The sequence below is a fragment of the Augochlora pura genome, chromosome 6 (genome assembly GCF_028453695.1).
Source record: "Augochlora pura isolate Apur16 chromosome 6, APUR_v2.2.1, whole genome shotgun sequence".
Classification (NCBI taxonomy): domain Eukaryota; kingdom Metazoa; phylum Arthropoda; class Insecta; order Hymenoptera; family Halictidae; genus Augochlora; species Augochlora pura.
This window is the reverse complement of record NC_135777.1, coordinates 16,117,600-16,143,917: the sequence shown is the minus strand read 5'-3', so window position 1 is coordinate 16,143,917 and position 26,318 is coordinate 16,117,600. Positions and strand designations below refer to the sequence as shown.

The window sequence follows — 26,318 nt, the reverse complement described above, 5'->3', positions numbered from 1 at the left end:
CAGTGTAAATTAATTGAACTTTGAATGTACAATGTAAAAATAAACATTTCTTTTAAATGGAGACTGATTTTAATACTGGTTCTGTTTCATCATAATGTCACCGTCGCAACAGTACAACCTATGACGACACGTACTCATCAATCGTGTACAACTGTGCAGGAATGTATTGTGTAACAGCGAATGTACAGTCAACGCACCAGGATGCCTCGTAATTGCACAAGATTCAATTACAACAAGAATTTATATATGAATAATTAGAACACAGATGTAAACAGATATTACTGACTTATCTTTGAATATCAATAAGCCTACACGAAAAGAATAAATATACAGTTATGGTCACTTGTAGCTTCTTTATTCCGTCGGACTTTAACCTCTTGGTGCCTAGCGAAGAGTAACGAGGATGAAGAATGCTACAGCGACCTTTATATCCAAACGTATTTAAATAATATAAAAAAGAGTGAGTGAGAGAGAGAGACAGAGAAGAGAGAGAGAGAGAGAAAGACAGAGAGAGAATGAGTGAAAGTGAGAGTGAAAGATACATACAATCACTGCATAGAGATATCGATTTATATAGTTGTTAATACATATCGATTGATCTCACGTAATACACGAAAACGATAGTATAATAATTAGACTAGATGTATGATCATCAACTTGCACAACATACGCGCAGGAAGTACTTACCCGTTTCATGACTAGTGTACGGTCTGATTCTTCCTCGTCGGGAGTTGGTGGTAGTGGCCTATTTGGTGCTCCGCCTAAAAAAGTATTTACAAATTAGAATCATCTCCAATATGTATTTCAAACTTTACACTGGAAGAGTTACAGAAAAACAAAAATCTTTAAAAATCACTTCTCAAAAATGAGTGAGTCATAGCCATCTATATAATTTTCTAACTAAAGAAAGTATAATAATTTTCCTTAAATAGTCACTCAACTTGGAATCGAAAAATGATAAAACACCTTCGCGACCATTTCATAGACCATCTCATACTTTAAGAAATTAAAGAAAATTCAGCAGTACTTTTACAAAATAAGGCTTTTCTTCTAATTTGTATAAAATATCCCAGAAAAATCTGATTGCACTTGAAAATAAATGTAATTCTAAATTATCCAATGACGAATTTCTTTCTCAGTTAGACATGTAAGAGAATGACTAAATCTTTATTATGGGTGAAAAAGTCAAAAGACGTTCAATAGTCTGATGTCCTACCTTTGGGCTTACCTTGATGATGGGAATTCTGGGCATTATGCGAAGACATTGACGATGGGTCTGTAGACGGTCTGAAAGGAGAAAATTCGGGTCTGCAGCAACGGATATAGAAATGCAGAGACACGTGATGGCGAGGTACACGGAATGCGTTGCGTACGTTGTGTGGCGATGCGACGAGGACGACGATGCGAAGCAATGTATGGAAGCGTAATGAAAGATGAAACGGAATGACATTAGTATGATTAATTAAAGTACCATGTTTTAACACTAGAACTACCGGCTTTTAAACGTAACTAATGTACATTGTTCTATAACAATGACAAAATTGGATGAATGCAGAAATTGATGTGCAAATTTCTTATAGAAACATTTTTATAATTTCAGTAATTGTAAAAAAAACAGAAGCCTATAATTTTAATCAGTCTGGTAATTCTAGTGTTAAATAGTCATAATTATGTCTAACTACTCGTTTGACTGCTTTATTGTAACAAACGATTGCATCTATCTTTACATGAATCGTTAGATCATCTCAGAAGTTAAATAGATAAACTCGATGTACTACTCAATTTTATTTATAAAAAAAAGTTTATAGATCATATGGACCCTTTGATTCATAATTATCAATTTCTTTAATAATCCGTAACATAGCAAATTGTTAGATCTTATGTGATGTCCTAATAAAATTAGTATTTTTCATGTCTCTTGCTGTTAATATGCGAGTCTTAAAAGATGAATTTCTTATCCGAGACTTTTAATTTAATGGAAATTGTTGCATTATTTGTGCTATGACTATGTAATTTTGCGACGTTACCGCGACAATTATTTCTACCTTCTGCGTTTTGCGATTTCGCGTTTCTTCGAGACCAATTATAATGTATCAGATTATCGTACCTGCGAACCTGTTTTAGGGCCCGGAGCAAAGGGGTAACGTCATAGTACAAATATACAAATACATATACCAATTATATGCCATGATTCTACTCGACACTAATTAATGCCTTCCACGCATTTAAGAAAATAAAACTTTCTTCTTATAGTTTTTTAAATGAGATTCTTCCCTAAAATTTTTTAAGAAGAGGCGACGTAGAAGGCATTAAGTAGTATGGACATTTAACAGTATCTTCCCAATGATTCCATACAAAAAAATATTTGTCATTTAATTAAAGGTTCCAGGTTTTGAGATATTAGTTGTTTACTTACAAAGGTTTCGGTGGGTCGCTGGCGAGTAAGGTACCATCATTTCTCGCATTGTTTCCTCCTGCATCTTCAAGGTCGTCATCGCTATCGCTTTCGACTGACAAAGCCTGCGAAAGAGAAACATTTTTATTATTATCACAAAAGCATTATAGCTAATATTACAAATCGATCAACGATTGAGACCAGTCTTTTAGGCCAATCGTATTCTTAATGGATCACCGTTCTCCATCTATCATACTTTTACTTCATTCAGTCATTCATACTTTCCTTGTCCACTTAATACTTACTTGATCAAGAATACTGGAAGACTGCGGCATCTGTTTGTTGTTCTGATCGTTGCTGCTTGCAGGCTGAACGGAATTGGATGTGGACGATGCAGCAGGGCCCTTATGCTGTCTGTTCGGCCTTGGCGGGGCCTCTGGGCCCTGTGACACACCAAGCTCGTTGAGTTGAGCGGCCAGCATGTCCAAGTCCTACCACCCACACGCACACACGCACAACCCCGTTAGTCACTGTTTCGAGACACCTCCGAAAATTTTCTAGAAGCCACCATCAAGCAGCCAGGCAAGGCGAAAAGAGAAAGAAAGTGGCAGAGAAGTCTTAAGACGCACTGTGCTTAGGCAACGCTGCTGAAGCTTTCGTTTCTGCTGATTATTCTGCACTTTATCATTTCTATTCGAATGCTTTAGATCAAATTAAATAAAACGTAATCGGATCTTATCAATCGACTGATAATCATGTTTGTTAGATCACATAAAAATTTTGTACCATTTTTCACTTGAAGTGTAAATAGTAACCATGACAAATATCTGTGTTACAGTTTAGTACTACTATTTAAACTAGCATTTAATAGACCAATGTCAAGATTATAATTTAATACTTCCCTTAATACGTTGAGTGCTACGTCAGTCCCCAGGGACTGACAGTGAACTTTCGGTTCAGGCGGCGTCAGTCTCTAGGGACTGACAATCGACTTTTCGTTTGGACGATATGGATTCTAAGGACTGTGTCATATAATGACATCTTTTTAGTTTATTCGTTTATATATTTTAAGGAGATATTGATTTTTAATATCAATATAAATGTATCAGTATTAATTTAATTGATTTTACTCCTTTACAATAAAACTATAAAAACGGTAAAATTCTATACCCTGTGGAATCATTAAATGTTTTAAATTTAGCTTATCACAAGCTATCAATTAAAAACTAGCTGTAACATTTCGACAGTCCAAACGAAATTGAATACAGTGTAACAAAGTTATCGTTCGTTTATACTCTTTAGTCGAGCGTTCGGCATCAAGTTCTCATGCGTTGCCTCATTAGCGAAAAGTATAGCAAGATCGGCGTAGCACTCAACGTGTTAAAAGATATGAAGAGAAAAATCTTATCTATGAAATAAACAATTGATTGCTTCCAAAGTTTTTAAAATTTAATAATTTTATATAATTTTCTGGATTTGAACGTTTGATTTTAAAATCGTCAAAGAATTAAAAAGATGAATACTCGAGCATCTCGTGTATTTTTTCTGCAACACGTTATTATTAGTGCGATGCACAGTAAATATACAATAGTTGATGAAGTGAGATTTTACATTGTTTGGCCATATTTTCTGAATAAAAACCCCCAGAGACATTTACACTCAAGATAACAGTACAATAATTTCATACGAGCTAAAACATGTTTACAAAACAACATTCTTTGCATTAAAAAATCATTATTTCAATATTTATCATACGTTATGCCGCACGATATAAAGATACGCGATTTGAACACATTTCTCGAAACATGAGGGAACGTGTTGTGTTTGCGCATCTAAACACCGCAAAACACTACCGATGAGAGCAGACATTCAGGCAATTTTGGTGAAGCATACCAGGAAAGTAGTGAATGTGCATCAAGCAACGGGGCGATGAAAAATCGGTGACGGTCGAACTGGTTAAATGAGAAAATTCTAATGGTTGATTAGTACTCTGCGTGAGATTAAAACAAGCGGATCGTGTGTAGATATATATTCATGAAAAGAAATGATTGGCTTTATAGCTTATGTATAGTGACTGTATGGTAGATCTTTCTGTATGGATAATCGGCAATGTTACGTGTACAAAGGATAAAGTAAATTGTGATCCTGTGTATAGATGTGGGATTAACAATGTAACATGTAAAGAGAAAAATAAGTGTTGTGTTCTTACCTCCGGCCTCCTTGGCGGCAGCTACGGTACGTGTGAACATGGAAAAAAAACAAAAACCGAATAATTTCAAATACGAAAGGGATTATGTATACCATACAGGGTGACTCTCGGGGGGTAAAACCTTGTACCGTATCAGTTGTTCAATAACATTGTCCAACACCAATTTTGCGTTTCGATAACCAGTAAACTATTTTTATAGAATGTATAATATAAGCCAAATATTATTGAATAATAATATCCTTTAAAAAAAAAAATATAACTGGAGGTAATTGAAAAAGAATCTTCTACAATTGATATACATTGTCCACGCTGATAAAACATAATGCTTTGTGCTACTAAAACAAGTTTAAAGTAAACGCTGGACCACTTAGTTTGTGTATTTTAAATCTGTTGAGTTGTAATAAAAAGAATTGTGTCCTACAAGTGTTTGACTGTCCGTTTTTCGAAAGAAACGATCCTATTGTGATCAGGATAGCTGTTCAACTTGCTTTTATATGCCCATTAACTACAAATAAACTGTAGATTTTACCATTTTTTAGAATTCGGAAAATCTGTTTAAGTGAGCACAACAAAACTGAAGATACCATAACGAGCATTACTCCACCTATTTTAACTCAAACAATATCTCCGTCGATAAATGAGGAATCCATGATTAATCTTAATCAATCAAAAATCTCTGAATTACCGACAGGGAATTCCGGAATTAACTCTCTCGTCGACCCTGATGTCGATGCGACATTAAAAACTTACTATATAAAAAAAAAGACCTGTATATTCAAACTTTTAAAAAAGATAAAAAAAACCTTTCCTTCATCACACTTAAATCAGTTTACATGTATTGATATTATTCATAATAATCCACAGTGTAGCTATGAAATAACACTACAGTTTAGTTAGAAGTTAAAATCCAGCTGTCAGATCTGTTTCTTCCAAAAAACCAGAGATTCAAGAAACAGTCTCACGGCTCACCCTGCACACATGTATGTCTGTTCATGGTGTAAATGTCGTGTGTCAAAGTGCATTAGAAAGAGAATTGTGTGTTCGTAAATGCGCAGCTACGTGCGTGCACGCCATATCGGCAAAATAGAAAGAAACTCCGCGTGCAATTCGTACGATAAGAATGCGGCAGAAGGAGGACACAAGAATCGTACAAGTGACAGACCTGTATTTCGTGTGAGAGATAGGCACTGGTGGGTGAGTATATGCGCGCGTGTGTGTGTGTCACTGACAGACAGCAAGATGGCAAAGTAAAACAAAACTAGCATGTGCCATTTCTACAAATCGTCATATAGTTCTCTGGCTACGTATATATTAGTCTTCATTGGCGTGTTGTGAATGCCGAGAAAGGAGTTACAATATCAAAGAGAAAGATAGAAATAGAGTGACAGAGAAAGAAGAGAGAGAAAGAAGTAGACGTAAGAGATCGGTCATGTGAACGAAGCCAAAGTAGCCTACCATAGGTTTAAACACATGACTGTTTCGCTGAGACGCGGATTGACCGCCTGAATTTCCACTGCCACTACCGGCGACAGGTGGTTGATGATTAGAGGGTGGCGTTGATACTTTATGCGGCTGCCGTGGATCGTCCCTGGGTGTCGGCGGCAATGGCCGAGATGGTGGCTGCGGATCTGGAACTACTATAATGCGCAAAAGAAGCTGTATAAAATTGTAAACAGGTGAACAGTCGCATTATGACAATCCTGTTAACGTTCTCATGGCTGTCCTACATCCAAAAACCTTTCATCTATTTTAATTCATATATTCTTATCAATTATACCACATAAAATAATACATGAATTTAATAGAAAATAAATAACATGAAATTCTGTCATGTTAATGTATTTACCTATATATTTATTTTAAAAGAAAGAGTTGTAGCTGTATTTGATTTATAAAGTAAAAATCTATAAGGAAAAATTATATGGTGAGGGTTATCGAAGTATTAACAGAAGTGTTACGCAATCATGAGAGAAATTAGATGCTGATACGTGATCAAACTCACCAATTAATCTGTGAGGAATGGCAGGCCTTGCGGGTGGTCCTGGCTCTGGTATTTCTCTTTGTGATCTGCTACTCGGCTTGTCTTTAGCAGCAGGTGGTTGAGGAGCTACTTCTTGCGTCAGAGTCCTACCCTCTTGGATTTGTTGGAAATTTCTGCGTAATGTATCGCCACCTGGAGCTTGAACGATGGATGATGGCTCGCCGGCCAATGCTGGCTCATCCTCTTCGTTTTCACTACCGCTATACCGGTAGTCGTCTCTTTCTACAATGTAAAAATAAGTGTCTATTATTATAAAGGAAATATATCTTTGTATTCAAATATGGAATTTACTTATGACAAGTCAATGTGGTTGCAATTACTTCAGTCAGTTTTATACAAATTATTTCTAATGAAGATAAAAGACATTAGTGAAACGAAAAAGACTGATATATAATGTGGCTCAAAAGTATATATGGACAGTTTAATTTTTTTGAATCTATGATATAATATTATTATTAAATTCTCTTATAACTATGTTTCTATTAATAGTATTGTATTGATGCTAATTCAATATAACTTTTCATTATATTTGGTGAAATATTCAATTTAATTATTGGTAAGGTGTATTGACTAATAAAGATCAGAAATATAAAATAGCAATTACAATTAATTATATTAGTGATAATGTAAGAAAACAATAATAAATTTTGATATAAAACATAGCGAGTTTGTAAATATAAAACGATAGTTTCATTATCTGAAGAATTCGTATCCTACAGCATTCTAGATTTATATTCATTGAAATGGTCGTAGTTTGTGCCTCCCATTCTGTGTGTCTAATTAGCATACCTTTCTCCTGTTTACGTTTTTTACAACGATCGATATGGTCTTTGAGCTGTATCCTGACTTGTCTCTCAGTCGGTTGGTCCCGGATAAAAGGATGCTTAAGAAGCTGTTCTGTGTATGGCCTCTGATGATAATCTTTCACTAATACCGTTTCGATGAAACTGTGGAACTTCTTCGACCACTTCTTCGACTTCAGTCTTGGCGGAGGGCTACGCGGTATCAGAAACAAGGCCTGTCGCGCGTAATCAGATTGGAAAATTAAACGTTATCATCCGCCTCGACAATTATGCCGCAGTAAAGGGAAGCTCTCTGGTGTACTTACTCGCATTGGATGAAGGTCGCAAAGCGGTGGTTGTGATTCAGCCATTTCTAAGGCTGTAATTCCGAGTGACCAGAGATCACTTCTATTGTCGTACGTGGCGTCTGGATTTTCATCGCAGGCTATCACTTCCGGTGCCATCCAATAAGGCGTTCCGATAAATGTATTTCTTCTACCTATTGTCCTGTCTAACTGTGCGCTCACGCCGAAGTCAACTACAATGCAAAACATAATCGATTAACCATTTAATAACGTTCATAAACATCTATTTGCATTTGTATCCATTGTAGTATTTACCCTTATGTATTTTATATTACATTATGAAAGTAGTATGTATCTTATAAATCATAACTATAACAAAACAAATATTTTAACATTACTGTAATATTAAAAAGATATTATTTTTGTAGTTTAAAATATTTCTAATAAATTATTTTTCTTTAGAATGAGAGTATCTAGAGTAAAGTTATTTTAGTAAATTGCTTATTATCGAGGCATACTATTTATTATTATGTTAGTGATTTGAAATAGAAATCATAACACACACCTAATTTAACTTCGGCGTTGTCAGTCAGCAGAACATTTTGCCCCTTGATATCCCTGTGAATAACTTTATTGCTGTGAAGATAACTAAGTCCCCTTAATATCTCCCGAGATATATAGGCAATCCATTCCTCTTTCAAACTCTGGCCCTTCGTTGACTTCACAAGGTCTGTGACGGAGCCAGCTCCGCAATATTCCATAACCAACCATAACTGATCATCCTTCCCAGGTGACGACTTCTTCACGAAGGCACCATAATACGTTGCTATATTTCTGTGATTTGAATACTGCAATACAAAAATTACTGCAATCAGCTTAAATTTATTCGTCAGGAAATTATGGGTCTTACGATTGAAAATAATCTTAACAGCTCGTACACACCCGTTTTAATACATTTATTTCTAATTTGATTTCTTCCTCTTCATCCTGAAAGAGATATTAATATTAGTAAACATTCGAAAAAATGTATAAGTATCTAATAGTAAGAAGAGAGAAAGGACGAAGGTAATGAATGCAGAAAATACAAAATTCGTAATATGTATGTATCTAAAAATATTCTCGTTCGCATAATATTGAATGTGACATAGTTTCAGTTATAACATTTTTACTTTAAATAATTTCTCAATATCATTTATTTCAGATAACAATTATAAAACTTTTGTAGACTTATTATAGCAGCACACTCTGCTAACCACAAAGAAATGAAAGCAATAAAAAAAATTAATAATTTTCAACACCTACGCCACTCATTAATCGATCACTGCACAACCAACACAAGCTGTAGCAATTTATATACATTGTTTATTAAGCCTGCTATAATAAGGGATCGAATTAGGTCAAATCCAAAGAAGCGTATAAACTTATAAAATGATATTTACTTTAACTCTAACTTTGTAGATTTGCAGAGCTGATTAAATACAGATAATATCAAACAATAATTTACTAACAATTTTACTAATTTACTCATTTACTAAATTTGAAACACCAATTTCATCAAGAAATTGTTTAATATGGACGGGAAATAAAATTAACCGAATATACAATTTTGTTATCGTATTCGAGCTTCCTTGATGTATTTGATATCATTTAGCTGAGTGGTGATTAACCCTCTTGAACGTTTCTTATCTAAATGAATTATCTAAACCCATCAACGTTGGTCGAGTATTGTCGATGTCCAGCAAGAGGAACGGGAAGAGAAAATGAGTGAGTGAGAGAAAACGCAGAAAACAGATGCCAGATTGCAAAATCGTTTACATTGCTAACTATGCGCTTGTACAGTTTGACGTTTCCAGAGAAAAGAACGCGGACTATTTGCGGACTATTAACTATGAGCTCATTGTCGGGACCGAACAATACGACTATTAAAAGAATGTGCCATACACGAATCGGTGCAGTGAATTTTCCACGTGTTAAGCTGCGGATCTTTATGTAAAATGGAAATTTCCTTCGTCAGCTGCGAAGAATACAGCCAGATTTCGAACAGAAATCGAAAGAGAATCGCCAAGAAGATAAATGATGGCAAAATTGTGTACAATGTTCCTTGTAAACATGATGCCAGTCTAAAATACTCAGCTACAAAGACGATACACCATATATCGATCAGTGAAATCGGGCTTCTAATGCACAACGAGTGAAACTCAAAGGGAAGTGGCCAAAAGGGAGTCGCCAAGCAGGAAAATTATGGCAAAATCATATGCACTGTTACCCAGAAACTTGGTATCAGTCCAAGGCACTGAATTATAAAGACGATACGCTATATATCCTTCAGTAAAATCAACCTTTTGATGTACAGGAACTTCAAACTCGTAGATAACCAACCAACAGGGAGTTAACGATTGCAAAATCATGTATAAGCATTACGTAGACATGTGATATGAGGCGCGATGACCAAACTATAAAGATAATGTTAAACAAAATCAACTTCTTGATGCACCTCTAATGTGATTTCTCAGAGATTTCATCGAAAGAGGATCGCAAACGAGATACACGATCGCTAAATTGTATATATTGTTACTTATAGACTTGATGTTAGTCCAAAAGACCTTACTATAGATCTTTCTACACACGACAATCGAATCTGATAGAGAGCTAGCCAGGAATACTACAATCTATAAGCTTGACGTCAGCTTCAACGACGCGATTGTAAAGAGGGTAAAATCAACTTGTCGATGTGCAATAACTGAATCTGATGTAGAACCGAGATGAAAAATCGTTGGCGATAGAAACGATACTAAAATATCTACACTGATGTATATAACATTGCTGTGTCGAATGATCAACGTTAACTTCTCATATCTAACCATCTAATCCTACAAATGATACCGCAGTAATAACAGCTAACGAAAATCCTAAGATTGTATCCGCACTATTGCGGCAGCAGGAACAGGTTTGCAATATGCTTTGATGCTTGCTGGTAAGTACATTTCAATTATTTAATCGCGTCTTTAATAAATCTTTTTATCTAGAAACTGGTTCTAGGATTTAAAAACCATCTGATCGACGATCGGAAAAGCAAGTATTCGTTGGGATCCTTGGCTTTCCAATCGAAAGCATTACACCACGGTGGAAACGGCACTTCCGTGTGCGCAGAGTGATCGAGAGGTCGTGGTTTTTTCAGGCCTATGGGGTGGATTTCTGCAGGACGCGTTCCACGTGTCGGAACGCGGGTTTTCGCCGCAAAAATAGAATGGAGCACAGAACGCGGTGTTTGGTTATCGCGAAAAAGCATACAGAGAGTTAATTTCGTGGAGAGATAGAATATGAAAGAGTACCGAGGAGCAACGACACCGATGGAGCCAGGAATAGCGGACAAAGAAAAGAAGCGGATGATGTTGCGGATCTGTCCCCTGCGGAAGAATAGCCGAATCGTTTCTGTGCTTGACGCCGGAATCGAGAACGGATATGTACTGTTCGCGGTCACGATGTAAATACGGAAAGGATGCACTGGAATTGAGCAACGCGAAGGTTGCGATAAGGCTGAAGGTTGTGACACCAAGGTACATGACTCATGTTGTGCAGACCGTTTAGAAGTACCGCAAATACGCATACGGCCAGCTACTAATTGGAAAGTGATACATGTTTGCTAGGAGGCACGCTGGCGATGATAAAAAGACGCAATAAACAGTCACGAGTTCGTGTCATGATCTTGTATCTCGAGTGACTAGCCGAAGGATTTTCTACGTTCCTAGAATTTCTACACGGGAGAAACTCGTGATTCTGTAGTGAAATTTTATGTAGGTTTTGGTAAATTAATTTTAAACATTTTACGTAAAAATCCTCGATCGAAGTCTAACTATAAAGACCAAACGAGAACAAGTAATAATTGTACTCGAATTTAAAAACTGTTGCATTATTTTCAATTCGATAAAACAACGTAAGAAACGACTGTTGTACATAAAATAATACTCGTTGGATATCTCTTCGTGTACTATATTATTTTAAAAGCGCATCGATTCAATATAGAGATAAGAATCTGGGAGAGTTTCTAATTAGGAAACCTCGCCACTGGGAATATAAATACGTAGTAGCTAATAGTCGAGCAAGTTCGGGCACATAGAAAAATAGCGTAGTTCGTCGGCAATTCCATACTCGTACACCTTATATCGGCGTTTGAAGAACGCTCGGATACTTTCGCAAGTACTTATCTGTTGGAAAATTGCGCGCGACAGGAGAGGTGTGTCACTTGAAAGTTCATAAAACGGATTAGAGGCAATCGGGAGAAAGGCTTATTGTTCCGCGAAATAGCGGATAAAGAACAAAGTTTGAGGAAAACAGCGTTTTCGCGGGTTATCCAGGAGATGATTCCTGCATAAAATGAGCTTGTCTGCAATATAACGATAAAACAGCGAACAAGCAAAAACGAAGCAATTTCATGGGCGTGACAAAATCGATTTACGACGTGGAAATTAAGTTCAGATTTTCTCGCATCTTTATGACAGCGGATTTCTTTAAATTGGTATTATTGTATCTGTACAAAGTGAATCATCTACAACTGATAATGTACATCTTTTATGATGGCGCGAAATACCTGAATTATCCATTCTAAAATTGACACAGAATAAATTTTAATGTAATCTATGTAAACAATTTATACTAACATAGATGCAATAGTATAATGGCATAATAGTATAAGTTGTTGGCTTTTATTTTATTTCATTTATTTTATTGCATAGAAAAATTAATAAAATTCATGACTAACATGGATACTATGATACTAAAATAAAAGAATCATTCATCCAATTTAATAGAATATGGAACGATTCTGAAAGTGAACACGAATATACGAGTCTTCGTTCGAAAGATTAATAATAAATAGAAAGCGTAAGTAAATTTTATGATCGAGATGGTTTGTTCAGATGAAGTCGCAACATTGATGTAAATATAAAAACAAATTGAGTTTCGTATCCCAGCTGAGTTTTATGGGATCCTCTGTGAAGTTATCTCTACGATTTAACGCGTGTATTCTATGTTGGGGCTGTGTATTTTTCTGTTAACATTTTTATTTGGTGTGTTCAAAACGGTCATCGTTAATGTTGAAACTTTTCCGTAACGTGCACCGTAAAAAAACATTGCTCAACATTCGGCACCTTGAAAATAAATTACGATGATGTTTTCTATGGTATGTGACTCACACTGTGCACAATGGTGAACACAGAAATTGTACAGCTTTGAAAATAATAGTGTTCCTTTGTTTTACTGAAACGGCAGACCTTCTTGACAAGGTTATGTTAAATAAAGGTTATAATAAATCAAATAAATGATCCTTAGCACGTTCAGTTATATTGATGTTCAAACAATTTAATTTAAAATAATTAAAAACACGTATGAATAATTTAACACAAGTAGCTAGTTTTTGTTGCGACTAAGTGTTCAACAGATTATGCTAGTTTCAGGTAGTGGTGGTGTGTTAAATTCGACTACGGTGGCTGTTTTATCGGAGCTCGCGCAACAGTGGAGACAACTCAAATCATCTGTCACTTTAAAATGTTGCTGATAATCTGAATAATTCCCAAATAGGAGAATACTCTTGTGTGTGTTCAGACGTTGCAAACGACTCCCTGACCTTTCAACAAATCTGCGAAGTGGAGGAGCATGTTTGAAGGGGCAGGTAAGCGTGAACAATAAACGAGAGAGAACCATCCCAGAGGAACGTGAAGCGCAATCAAACTTCAAAGTGTTGTATAATATTTAGAAACCATTGAAAAATCCAACGAGACTTTATTCGGGATGAGACACAAAGGGAACGTGTGTTGTATGCAGATCGTTGTCCAATGAAGACGCAATATCGAATTTAACACCGTTTTAATCGAGTCGATGCAAAAAAGCTTCTTCTTAATTGTGCTTTTTGTGAGAAAAGAGATTGCATTGTCACAGCTACTCTTTAATTACATGAAACTATATCATTTGTTCAATAAAAGGATACTCGTTTTCGTTAATTGTTTTATAAAAATCTGAAGAGAAGTTTTCTTACGACGCCTAAAAAATTCTTTGTGGTGAACATGGAGTAATAAAATAATCGACGTTTGTTAATATACACGGTTTAATAATTAATTGGTAATTAATAGCAACATGGAAACGCGTAGAAGTATTGTGTTATAGTGTATATTACGTACTATTTTAATAGCGATTGAAATATGACAGTTTACGATTGAATTGTCCTCAATTAGAACTAACGACTAGTGACACATTTTTACAATGCAATTTTAATCTCTTTCAATCTATCGACTTGCTGGAAGATAACCGTGAATACAGCCATTGTAAAGACAGACAATAACGACGTGTCACATTCCACTGTAATCACTCTGATAAACCGTCGATAATCAATTGCTGACTTCTGCAAATGTACAAGGTATCCTAGAGCTGTTGTAGTTTATTAGTTAAACACACTGCATTCTTAATAATATAGAGAAACATAGTGGTGTAAGTCGCACGTTTCTCGTTATAAAGAACACGGAGTGTTACTATTTACTAACATATACATATATTCTTTACTGACCAAATTTATTAAGATAATGTAGGGTTAAGTTAGTTTATAGTAAATTTATAATAAACTCAATTTGTTCTTTTGAAATATTGGCAGGAGTAGCTTACATTCTAAGACGTAAGTAAACAATTTTCGAAATTGTGAGTTACGCCACTATGATTCTTACCCACTGATATAACTGTTTCAGGCTATGTTGGTGTTTAAAAAATGACTTCTACGAGATAAAGACCTGGAAGAAGCATGATTCATTTATATACTGGAAATCAGTGAAATAAGAGTCACTTCTTTACCTGTGTGAATCATGAATACACAACTTCAAAAATCCCATGACTCGACAATCTTCACATTTTTAAAAATCACTCAACTACTACTTTAGTATCGGTATTTAAAATTAAGACTGCCAGAAGCTTTGATGCGAAAGTATGGATTACGATCAAATTATTGCACTATTATGTCTGGCATCATATTACCAGGCAATAGCATTACAACCGTCTTTACTTAAAACGTCAATCACGCCAATTGTAATATTCTTCTAATCAAAGTTTCGCGTCGCATCAGCTGTTTCTTCTTATTTCGAACCGACATTTTACAAGCCGCCGCGAATTTCGCATTAATTATCATGATTTCAAAAATGCTGATCTCTCTCCGGCTGTCTCATTAAAATCTGTTTCACGTCATCGAACAAGCCCAGCATTTTATATGCATTAATATTATTAACGAACCAAGGAACCAATTAACCAGACGGATATTTCATCGGCAAGAACCTGTATTCTCATTTTTAACTGTCCTAGTTAATATTTTTCACGGAAAGTAAGCTAAGTGGCCGAGCAGAGTGTGAAATCACTGATGGGGTCTCACTTTTTTTTCTGTACCTTCTCATCGATTTATTTTCCTCTACGTTGCACAAGGGAAGATTCAAGAAATAGCGCCCATGATGGAAAAGGTCAGAGGTGATGCTCTAATTTTTTTTAGGTTCATCATGTTAAACTGTTAACTTACAAACGCATTCTCCTTTTCTCCATTCTTGCAGCTTCTACACAGCCTCCGAATTATTCAAGTATTATTCATATTTTATAAAGCATGGACGATTTTCCCCAAGGTAAACATCGTTATTATATAATGAAACCAATATGTCCTACATATTAATTTGATGAAGGTATATTTTACAATTCGATCGAATTCACGATTTGAAAAATATTTAACAATGATGATGATCGTGACAATGAGCGACAAGTAGGCGTTGCATTAAAGAGATAGACAATAAGATCAGGTAAATAAATAAAAGATCTTTATTAAGTAAAACGAATAGTCATAATACGCTGAGAGTCGTTTTCAAATACAGAAATAAAAGCTTACATCTGCACTCTACTTTCATCCATTTCTGTTACTTGGTTTGATATGCTGAATTGCACGTTCGTTAATTGAATACATTATTATCGATAAAAAGAGAGTGATCGGAATCACAATCACGCCTCAACCAATACTCACTTCTGTGACGTCCATAACTTTGATGGCTGCCAACTGACCAGTCTTGGTGTGCCGGCCCTGAAAGCAATTAATTCTCTTAGCATGATCAATTTAAAATTAAGTCATCGATAAATCAGACAACCTACATCTGAATCCTATTTTTGCTACAATGATGTACAAAAATGCAAATCAGGGAACAATTTATTTAGTTATATTGAAATATATTTATTTGGTTAATCGGAAGGTTTTATAATCTCAATCTATTTATTAAGAAAGCATTTTTAATAGTTATATTCTCTCACCCTTCTATGCAATTGTCTAACAGGGAAAAGAACTTAAATAATAGGGAAAATGAGCGATACATCCTAATTTATTAAATACAAATATTATACATTTATAACAAAAATGAATAGATCAAAGTAAAAGATACTGTTACATAATATTGAACTCGTTAAAATTGAATGATGTGATAAAAGCGGCAATCGATGTATTGAATGATCGCACGTAAAATGAGACCTGATTGCCGATGCAGATTATTATTCGAATATTTCAATGTATTGTTCGTGAGATTTGTATTAATGTTTTTCTTATTTAAAATCTCTATAATTTAAAGATTTTCCCCTTCCTTTGAAGTCCGAATAATCGAGATTCCACTGTACTTCTAATTTCAAGTATTTGGCTAGAGTGATTTAACGTTGTCTAGATTCATCGCACCACTTGAAACTACTGTTACGCTGTCTTTCAACGTTTACTCTCCTCGGCCCTTACTGTGCTCTTTGTAGCGTCCATTATCGTCTTCTTGACTCTCAACCTTATCTCTTCTAACTACATCCACCTACGTCCAGTTTCTCTTGCTCCCAGGATCTCTTTTAGTCTTCCGACACTCTTTTTCTCTCCCCCATGTGAGTACTTTTCAAGCACGTGTGTCCATGTTTCTTTCACTCTCCCTCACATGCTATACACACAGCGTACATAAATTGTTCGGCGGAACTTCGCCAGCATCTTTTTCGCAAAACGTGGCCCTTGAAAGAGGTGACAGAAAAACCTGGAGCTACTGTTTCTTGGTTACGCCATTTTAACCCTCTTCAGACAAGCAGTTTTTACGCTAAACCTGGCACAATCGAATGAGTCTCTTATTCTACAACTCCACAAACATTAGAAACCTCTTCTTGGAAAATGCTCGAGTAAAGTGCATCACTGGAGGAACTACTACAATTATAGCTTTATAAAATCGAATTTCATCATCTCAGTTTTATGTAGCAATGTCGCGGATTTATTTTTGTTCTAAAGTGGTGTGTATAATTATAGGCTCAAAGTAACTTTTACATCAACCAACCTATTTGTATGATCTTTAGTTAAATGATTTTAGTTAAATTTATATATCAGTAACAATGTAAAAATTACTTGGATTTTATAATTATAATTATACAGATTACTGTAAATTCCTCTGACATGATCTTACGACTGCGACGTCATTTTGACGATACAATCTCATCGAAAAGCGTGGAAATAAATAGACGGTATCAATGAAGAAGACGATGGACACTGCAAGGCTGCAACTATTTTGGTTTGTAACCTTTTCACCCTTCTTCCGTTCCCTTTCTTCCCTAGTCGCGTGAACCTGCCTAATGCCCTTGCATGCAAACCGTACTTGTTCTCCATCGCCTTCCAATTCATCTCACTTTTCTTCTCGCCATCTTCCTCCCCCATTGTCTTTCCACTAGCATTCTCTCCCACCGACTCCCGCCGGTATTTCCATTCAGCCTTTTCCCGTCACCCAAGTTTCATACAAGTTCGCCACATCCCGTCCTTTAATCTTCACCTGGAGCTCTTTATCTTTCCCTTTTGAAACCGCCGCATCCCAGAAATTTATTCCCAACCATGTTATTTTTTTCTTCTGGTTTGTAAACTTTCATTTTCCACACGCGTCACACGCCCCTGCCCCGTTTCTTCTACTTTGTTGCTCACCATTCCCGCAGCAATTTCCTTTGCGTTTCTGCCTTGTGGACTAATCAGTCCCGACATCTCTTTGCCTACGTTGTTTAAACAAATTTCTTCCATTTTCTCCGCCCACCTACCGAATACTACGGAATTATTTCAATTCGAAAATGTACCTTTGGGCTGACTTGTAGGGGAGAACTGCCATGAGTGGTATACTTTTGTTTAAGTCGAGATAGCCATAGCTTAAATAAATCTAAAAAATCTGAACTTACCAGATAATGCATTAACTTTAAATAAAGCTAGAAAAATCGGAAGTTGACAGCTGAGTTATTTATTCATCATGATGATTAATTTGTCTGGTATAGTTACGTATTAACTGGTAGCGGCTTCAAATTACGTGCGATTAGATACGCATAATATAGTTTCATTTTTACCATTCATGATAGTTCACTCTACGTTTTTATTTTCGATCACGCGTCCTCCTTCTAATTATTAAGCAATTATTGAATCTCGGTGATGTAACGTTAACTAACTTGCGTGTGTTCTTTTCAGCTTATGCGTCCGTCTCCTAATTACTCCGTCATTATTGCATCTCTGAGGTGTGACTCTGACTGACTCTTGTATCCATAAACAGTTCTTGGAAATTGTCAGAGAAGATTTTACTACATTTTCTGCTGCCTATTTCGAAGATGTAAGACATAGAAATATTTATTTGCCATATTTTTCCATCTTTGGATATTTTCAAATTTTCCCACAACTTCGTTGCTCTTTCTGTGTTTGTATAATGCATTATTTTCAAACGCCTTTCAACCTCATCAACGTAATAAATATTTACTTAATCTTTATACAACAAAAAATATAAAAACGATGCAGCAGTTTTTTATGCAACAAATGTTTAAATACCTTGCCTTATCAAACACTAAAATGTAAAACTGTTATAGTAAGATGTTTTCATTATATATATTTAATACAAAAATAGAAAAATTGTTAGAATTAACATCTTCCGTATAAATTCCAGCAGTATTCGACGTGATTGAAGTGTAGATAGTAATCGATTTATCATTTTGATTTGTTTGCGCAGCTAAAGGCAAACACTTCAACATTTCCTTCTGCTTACGAACATAATTAATAAAAGTTTTTTTTTTAGGTCTAACAGATTTTTCGATCTTTTCCAAGCTCACAGGTATTTTTTCCAACAAAGCGTATCTTTTTTTCTTTCCTCTACTCTCGGCGAACTTTAAAACGCGTTCAAGTATGTCTGAGAGCTGGCCATAAAGTGACCTTGTGCATCGAAGAAACGGTACAATTTCAAAGCAGTATTAGAATGGTACGAGAACAACGTGCTTTTTTTTTATTATATAAATGTTCAGAGCACGTGTCTATCGATATCGATACAATTCTCAGCAGCAACTAAATCTGTTAGATATCCTTATCAATACGCAGAGATATGTGCAAAGTGTTCTCTAGATCACTATAGCAATGAGAATATTATTGTATCGTTAAGCGTCTCGCTTATTACTCATAGCTTCTTATTCAAAACAACAGAGGATTGAAGTAATTTTTATTTATGATAAAGCTGGCCTGGCGACCAAGAAAAGCTGTGGCTATAAACTGTCCATTGTTCTTATCGTGCTGGAAAGTAATTAACCCCTGCGTCAATAACCTGGTGCTCAAACTTGTGTTTGAAAACCTTTTTCACATACTAATTAAAAAACTGTAAAATACATTTCGCATCTCTATTTTACTAAACTGCCAAGATTAATATTGATCCGGTTATAAAAGTTACATCAAACATTGAACTATATATTGTTTTTCGAATTTAATAATACGACAAATATTATATTAAGAAAAAGCAAATTTTTTGGCAATGTAATAGGCTGATTTATATTTTTTCCCATACAAATAAGCAATTTATTCATTTTCATGAAAGATTTTGTCTTTTATTAATCTATACTGTAGAGTATAGTTCCTACGTTACCATAATCAGGACAGTGATCCTAACAGAAGTATTAGATTACTGAACGAACACTATTCTCTGACTCTTTAGTGCATACTAAGAATGTTATCACTTCTGAGAAGCCGCAATGTGAACATTGATAGTAAAACATAAAGAAGATTAACTGAAACATTTGAATATGACAGGAACGAAGCCACATTTTATAACTGGATATAACATTAGGGTACAAAATATTGCACAGTCAGAGTTATTTTGCATAGAAAAGCCGTAAAAATGTTTGAAGATGAAAACTGGTGTGAGATATTTGAGCAATTGATATTTTATACTGGTCTCTTATGCGTCTATGATAATCTAACAATTGTTATTTTTAAGCATTGTTCCTCTATTCTATTAATAGAAACACTATTTATTACTAAATACAAAGAATCAATTACCGGACACGTAACAGAGATATAAAGAGCAACAAAAATTCAGAAAGTAATTCCACGTCAGCTAAAGAAATAAAATTTCAATAATTTATTAAATTTAATAAAATACGTAAAAAAAACAGTTTGACATAAGTTTTAAAACAGTAGAACTAACTATTAAAACTTTATTTCCTGTGATGCCAGCAGATCAAAGAAGCGATTGAAAAATGTATGAAATGTTGTTTGAAATTCCACAGAAATTATAAATGCACAAAAATCCGCGGTCTATACGCCATGAGAACGTCAGGGGAACATCTGTACATGCGGTGCTAACGCACTTGCGAGAAGAATACCAGAAGTGGAAACGTGTTTTTTTAATGAGTCATACCTCAAATTGTGGGTCTCGACGAGCTATTTAAGAAACATCCCTCCATCTGCCCATTCGTTTCCCAGATAAGTGGGGTTAAAACTAAAAAACCGGATCAATATTGACTCATAGCAAAAAATGCAAAACCTTCTACTAAAACACTATCGTATATATAATTAACGTAAAAACAATACAACGCTATTAACACAGATTCTGCATCTTATTCAATATTTTGTTACGAACCTCACAGCTAAGAACTTTCCAAATCTTTCAACGTATTTATTATTCTTTACATAATTTCTCTCTAATTGGTACATACTTTCCGTTATAGTTGAAACTAGGTTTGTATTATTAATTCATCTTTTAACATCTTTTGAAATCGTTTCCATTCCACTATCAGTAATACCAATAAATGTTATTGTAAATTGTAATAAATCCACTCTGACCACTGTCAGATAACGATACTAAATTCGAATCTAAATAAAATCAATTATTCGATACCAGAAACCTCACACCGAGTCATGGTTGTTATCAAATAGATTGACCAATAAAATTCTAAATAACAAATCTCCGCTTGGTTCTACATCGAGCGTAAAAAGAGACAGAGCAGGATGCACCTGGCGTTTGTAAAAATCTCGAAATAAAATTGCAATCAATCAAGCCACTGTCATAAAGCCCGCAACGAGGAGCGATCATTACCCGACAAATGAGAAAAATGGACCGACACGAAGGACTGACTGTACAGGATGAGTCATGCTGATGCGACGAGTTATATCTTGTTTCATAAGTTGGGCCCCCTTCTGCACGTTTCTTTTTCGGTCAGAAATGATGGAGGAAGCGACCAAAGAAAAGCAGAAAGCCGTACGGTCTTAGTTCTCATGACCTTGTTTCATTCGCAGGTGCAACAGCGCATCCACCAAGCGAAGTTGCACTCTCTTTTGAATGAAACTGCATAAAAGATGCGTTCGAGTGCCCACTGTGTGAAAGAGCCAATTTAATGCCTCCAGGAATGTAACAGTTTCGTGATTCAATTAACTATTCTGTTCAGCTGAATCAGGAGCACACCTTTGAAGAAGCTATAGTTTCTTCTTCAGCATCCCTAATGTATAAGCTATTAACTAACGCGCTATTTCGCTGTGGAATTATCAGAACCGATTTTTAATACTTTATCTCGAATTTGAATCATTTATTTGACATAGGGCTCATCATGAATTTTATAATAAGCATTAAATTTTATTGTAAAATGGCGCGTGTCTAAAGCTCTCTGCTGGATTATCACAAAAATTTCGTATCGTTTTTAATTATTTACACCCACGTGATTTCTACATCGTCCGAATAATGCCGCGACAAAATGGCGGAGGACCCTCCCAGTCACGTCTAATTTCATTCGTTAGTACTTCTACTATATTATTGCAGTCGCCGATCCACTGTTTGATATAAATTCTTCAAGCTACGATCCTTGAAGTGAAATATTTCTTGCGGTAGTTATTTACTTATATTTTTATCATTTTCGATAGAACCAACAGACTGCATCGACACGCGCCGTGTACTTAGTGAAGTGTCCTTCTAAACATAGGTATGTATGCGTTACGATTAGACATTTTGATAAGCGATATTTATTTACTGTCTACACAAAATACTGTGGCAGTATTAGCCACAGTTGTAAACATCTCATTGTTTACACGTAAAATCGCTTAGCAATCCGGTACTACGATTTGTTTGACATGCTGCTACTAAAAATAATTGTTTATATCAACTTTTTTCGTTTTGGGCAAATTTTTTTTAATAAAACGATAAAATCGACGAGATTTAATGCGGTATTTATTTTTCCATCACTTAGTAGTAAAATTCGATTCGAGACTATTAGAAACAGCTTCTATAGAAATTTCACTTCTTTCAATGAACTTTATGAATTCCTGGTTTTACATAAAGATTTTACTACTGTATTTTATTTTCCGAGATATCAGACATGATTGCTTCCGAGAATTCTCTCATGTTTACAAGTACAATAAGGAGAAACAGCAACATGTGAAAGTATCCATATCGCTCGTATAGAGCAGAATTTACTGGCAATGTAGTTTACTATATTTTATTGTCAATTTTACTATTATTATTTAGAAGAATTGTCTTCTGCTTTGAAGTTCTTTCACTGGCGTATCTTACAAATAAAAATTGCAATTTTACATCGAAATGTAACCAAATGCATAAATTGAATTTATACAAACTTCATACGTTCCTTAGGTTGTAATTAAATATCCTGAATTGAAATTCCAATCAATCTGTAAAGTATTGACGGTAAATCAAAATTTAGTTAACGGTTTTTTCAAAAATGTTCATTGTTCTTTTAATTTTGCTCACACGGATTCAGAAGTGTTGAAATTCGTATTTTACAAATTCGCGTCGAGAGGCAGGCGTTGTCAGTATACTTTCACAAACACGAACATAACTAACGAGAACTCCTTCTAAAAGACTAAAAAAGATCTGGCAAAACCAGTTGCAGGCATGGATGATATTAGTGTCCATTAACATATCTTGGTTTTCATTTGTAAAAAATCAATGGGAGAAACATACAGACAGGGAATAATAAAAAGTTGAACACGAAGCACACGGATTTTACGTTGAATATTATGCATGCCTTACATATATTTAGGTGTTCGTATTCCTTATTGCCGATAGAAAGCTACAAAAATTTGCTTCCCAGTAATTTTGCTTTTGGAAACGTTCTTTCTATCCTGTAACACTTTCAAAATCGACGTTGTAGCATTCTACAATCTCACAACGTATTATTATAATCAACCAAGAATGTTTATAGAGTTCTTTGAACATACTTGCATGATTTAGAAAAATCAGAAAGTCAAAGTTACAATTCTTTGCCTCGTCTCAGTTGCTGAAGTTTCATGTGAGCAATTTAGAAATTCTAAACAGTTTTCAAGTGAAATCTATAGTTGATTTCAAACGTAATCTTAACAGCGTATTAAAATGTAGGAATTTTTATAAAATTAATCGTAGCCGTTCTGTGATTATGGAGAAAAATGTTCGTAATCCTTTATCTGACCAACCATATACAAAGTAATTTTGCATGGCGATTTTTCTTTAATATAACGCTATATTCTCTATCTATGTAACGAGGCAAAATCATAATAAACTTATAATTGTGCGATACTTTCTGTAACGAACTCTCCTCAATGCAATTAAAAACTGGTGACACTAATCAGATGAAGAAAGTTCGTAACTTCGCGGAAGAATTTCTGCGAAAAATTAGAGTTGAAGCTTGAGACGCAATTAGTCGAGAAATATTAACAAATTCATAATTATTATAAATCGCCGTAATTAATCCGAACAATTACTTTTAAACGAAGCAAACACGCTAGAAACATTTAGCACACGTTCACCTTTGTCTTACAATATCAAGAATCCACTTAACTAACGAATACTTCATGAATTTTGCTATCTTTTAAAACTTCACGAATTTTTAATAAACCAACATCAGAACCGTAAAAACTCAAACACGGAAAATTTCACTCTCTATAATCTGACTGAATCGTCTATATTTGCTAAATTAGTACAACGCAGAATTAACGGTACGAAATTCGTGACTCCGATAATAAATAATTTCGTAACTCATGTTACGCCAGTAACTATTTACCACGCCCAAGAAACAGTGACAAAAACGATTGTCTGAAACAACGATATTCAGCTAAATCTAATTTCTAGGGTACAACTAGTCGTAATTCATAGCAATGCCTTCGCCGACAATGAACACGTGGACAAACTATAACAAGACGTCGGAAATCATTTTACTAATTAGTAGTAACAATAACTATACGACTAGTAATATCAAGTAAATAAATACACAGTATTTATAACGTAGAGAATTGTTTTTTGTTAACAATCCGATGCGAGCTGGAGATATTTTCGCGGTCTCTTTCGCACGATACGCCCTGTGCACCGCTAATTATTATTCGCTCGATCATTCTTGGTAATTTCTAAATCGACAGAAATTGAAGAGACGACAGTGATCATGCGTATTCATGCAACCGCGTGTTCCATTCGTTCTATGTCATCATCGGCAGTAGGTCAACGTACTCTTCCTCGCTTCCCCTGGTTATCTATCATCGCATAGCGCAAAACTAATGTTAACAATTACGTGTTATAAACTGGGGCGATACGGCATGAAACACTTGCAAAGTTCACCTATTTTTTTTGTCACTGTATACGTAAGAGAACCCGAAGGCTAGACGCATATTTGAAATAACGCGATCGCCTCGGAAAAAAAACACGTCGCAGCTCGTTAGACGGGCATGAAAACACTTAAGCGAATTCGTTCATAAATATTTATACATAATTGACGCCGTTGGATATCTTAATATTCAACGTCGGAAAAAAAAATCACCGCGAGAGCATTTACGGAATTTTAGGAAATAATTCATAAACGCGTTCGAGTATCGTCGACGTGTGTGTATTATTTGTAGCTGTTACGCACTGGGAAACGATCAATGTGCACGGCAAATTCAGAAAGATGAAATTGTCTCTTTGATTTCAATAAAACTTTGTTAAGGTTCGGGTTTTCATAAAGAAATGTATGGAACGCAAAATCGGATTGATTGAATATATCGATAAACAATCTATAGTCGTGATATTGGTTCCTAATTACTGAAAATGTCAATCTCGCTTAATGCGGATTGAATTTTGCAATTAATAAATTGGGTTGCATCTAATCTCGAAATTTGTAACAACTCGCAATGATAACCGTCGAGCTGGCGTCATTGTTAACAAGAAGTTTCCTTTCTATTGAAGATTACAATTAAAGTTACTCGTACATTTAATCCTAACTTCGCATTTAATTGGTTAAATTCTGTATTTCTATCTTCGCAAATTAATTCATAGGAGTATGTGTTCGTTCAATTACCGCAAATTAAGATTAAAACAAGCTGTACACAGGAAAGCTATAAAAAATATTTATTACAACTTATACAGAGGAAATTTATCCATTTTGTCGTGAAGAATGAATATTTTCTTCAAAATCTAAATTTTAAAAAGCATTTATCATAGCTTGTATAAATTCATATTTTCATAAACAAATTACGAACGACACATGTTGCACACAAATTGTACGTAAGAGTAGGGGCTTCAAGCTTTGGTACAAGTGCAGTTTCATTATTTTATTATCCGTTTCTACAAAACCGTAACCGTTAAATGGCGATAAATTTTCGGGAGTCGAAAATTCGGTGCTCAAACGCTTTTGAAGCTACTGTAAATAGGAACTGAACGACTGCTTCGAATTCTTTCAAATAATATTTACTGATATAGTTTCGAAAAGCTTTATCTACTGTAACGCAAGCAATCTTTGCAAGAGTGAGTGCGTGACGTAACCGGTAAAATACATAATCACCATGCACGGTTCGTTGTATGCAGGGAATCGAGTTCAGTGGGATGACCTTTTAAGTAACGTTTTTTCAAATTAAATTAGAGAATCTATTTTTCGATTTGCATAAGTGTCTAACTGAAGTTGTAGCAGTGGTCCTTAACCGGTGTTCATGGGAACACTAGTGTTTAAATATTATAAAATTTTAAGAAAAATGTTATAAAGTAATACTTAAATTATAAGAAGTTATTGCTATTTCTATCAACATCACTTTCAATTAATAACATGTATCGAGAGTATATTGAACTTAAATTGAGTGGGTGTAGGGTGTGGATGCAACAGTTACAAAGATCTCTAGACCTTTTTACGTTTGTGAATTATTAACTTCCAGAGTCATTGCACGAAAGCCATTAAACATTAACATTCATATTGATACAGTCACCCTACTATGTTCAATTCGGCCGATACTTAAATTATCTCTTTATACTGCTACTATGCGGAGAAGGGATAAAGACAACGCCCTAATTCTTTCGTAATT

The 26,318-nt window shown here is 35.0% G+C and overlaps 1 protein-coding gene across 12 annotated transcripts in view; it reads right to left on the bottom strand.

Annotated features, from left to right (window-relative positions):
* The window catches only part of Msn (serine/threonine-protein kinase msn), a 51,041-nt gene that overhangs the window by 21,442 nt on the left and 3,281 nt on the right, over positions 1-26,318 (bottom strand). For 6 of the 12 annotated variants that reach the window (XM_078184332.1, XM_078184329.1, XM_078184333.1 and 3 more), the window contains exons 3-14: positions 15,765-15,821; positions 8,675-8,719; positions 8,298-8,580; positions 7,754-7,965; positions 7,435-7,663; positions 6,607-6,867; positions 6,060-6,241; positions 4,605-4,625; positions 2,701-2,886; positions 2,417-2,520; positions 1,217-1,287; positions 688-761 (exon numbers count right to left, since the gene is read on the bottom strand). In XM_078184332.1, coding sequence (XP_078040458.1) covers positions 688-761; positions 1,217-1,287; positions 2,417-2,520; positions 2,701-2,886; positions 4,605-4,625; positions 6,060-6,241; positions 6,607-6,867; positions 7,435-7,663; positions 7,754-7,965; positions 8,298-8,580; positions 8,675-8,719; positions 15,765-15,821 — 1,725 coding nt within the window. The remainder of the gene's footprint in view (positions 1-687; positions 762-1,216; positions 1,288-2,416; positions 2,521-2,700; positions 2,887-4,604; positions 4,626-6,059; positions 6,242-6,606; positions 6,868-7,434; positions 7,664-7,753; positions 7,966-8,297; positions 8,581-8,674; positions 8,720-15,764; positions 15,822-26,318) is intronic. The other 6 variants (XM_078184330.1, XM_078184337.1, XM_078184340.1 and 3 more) reach the window with 4 other exon arrangements.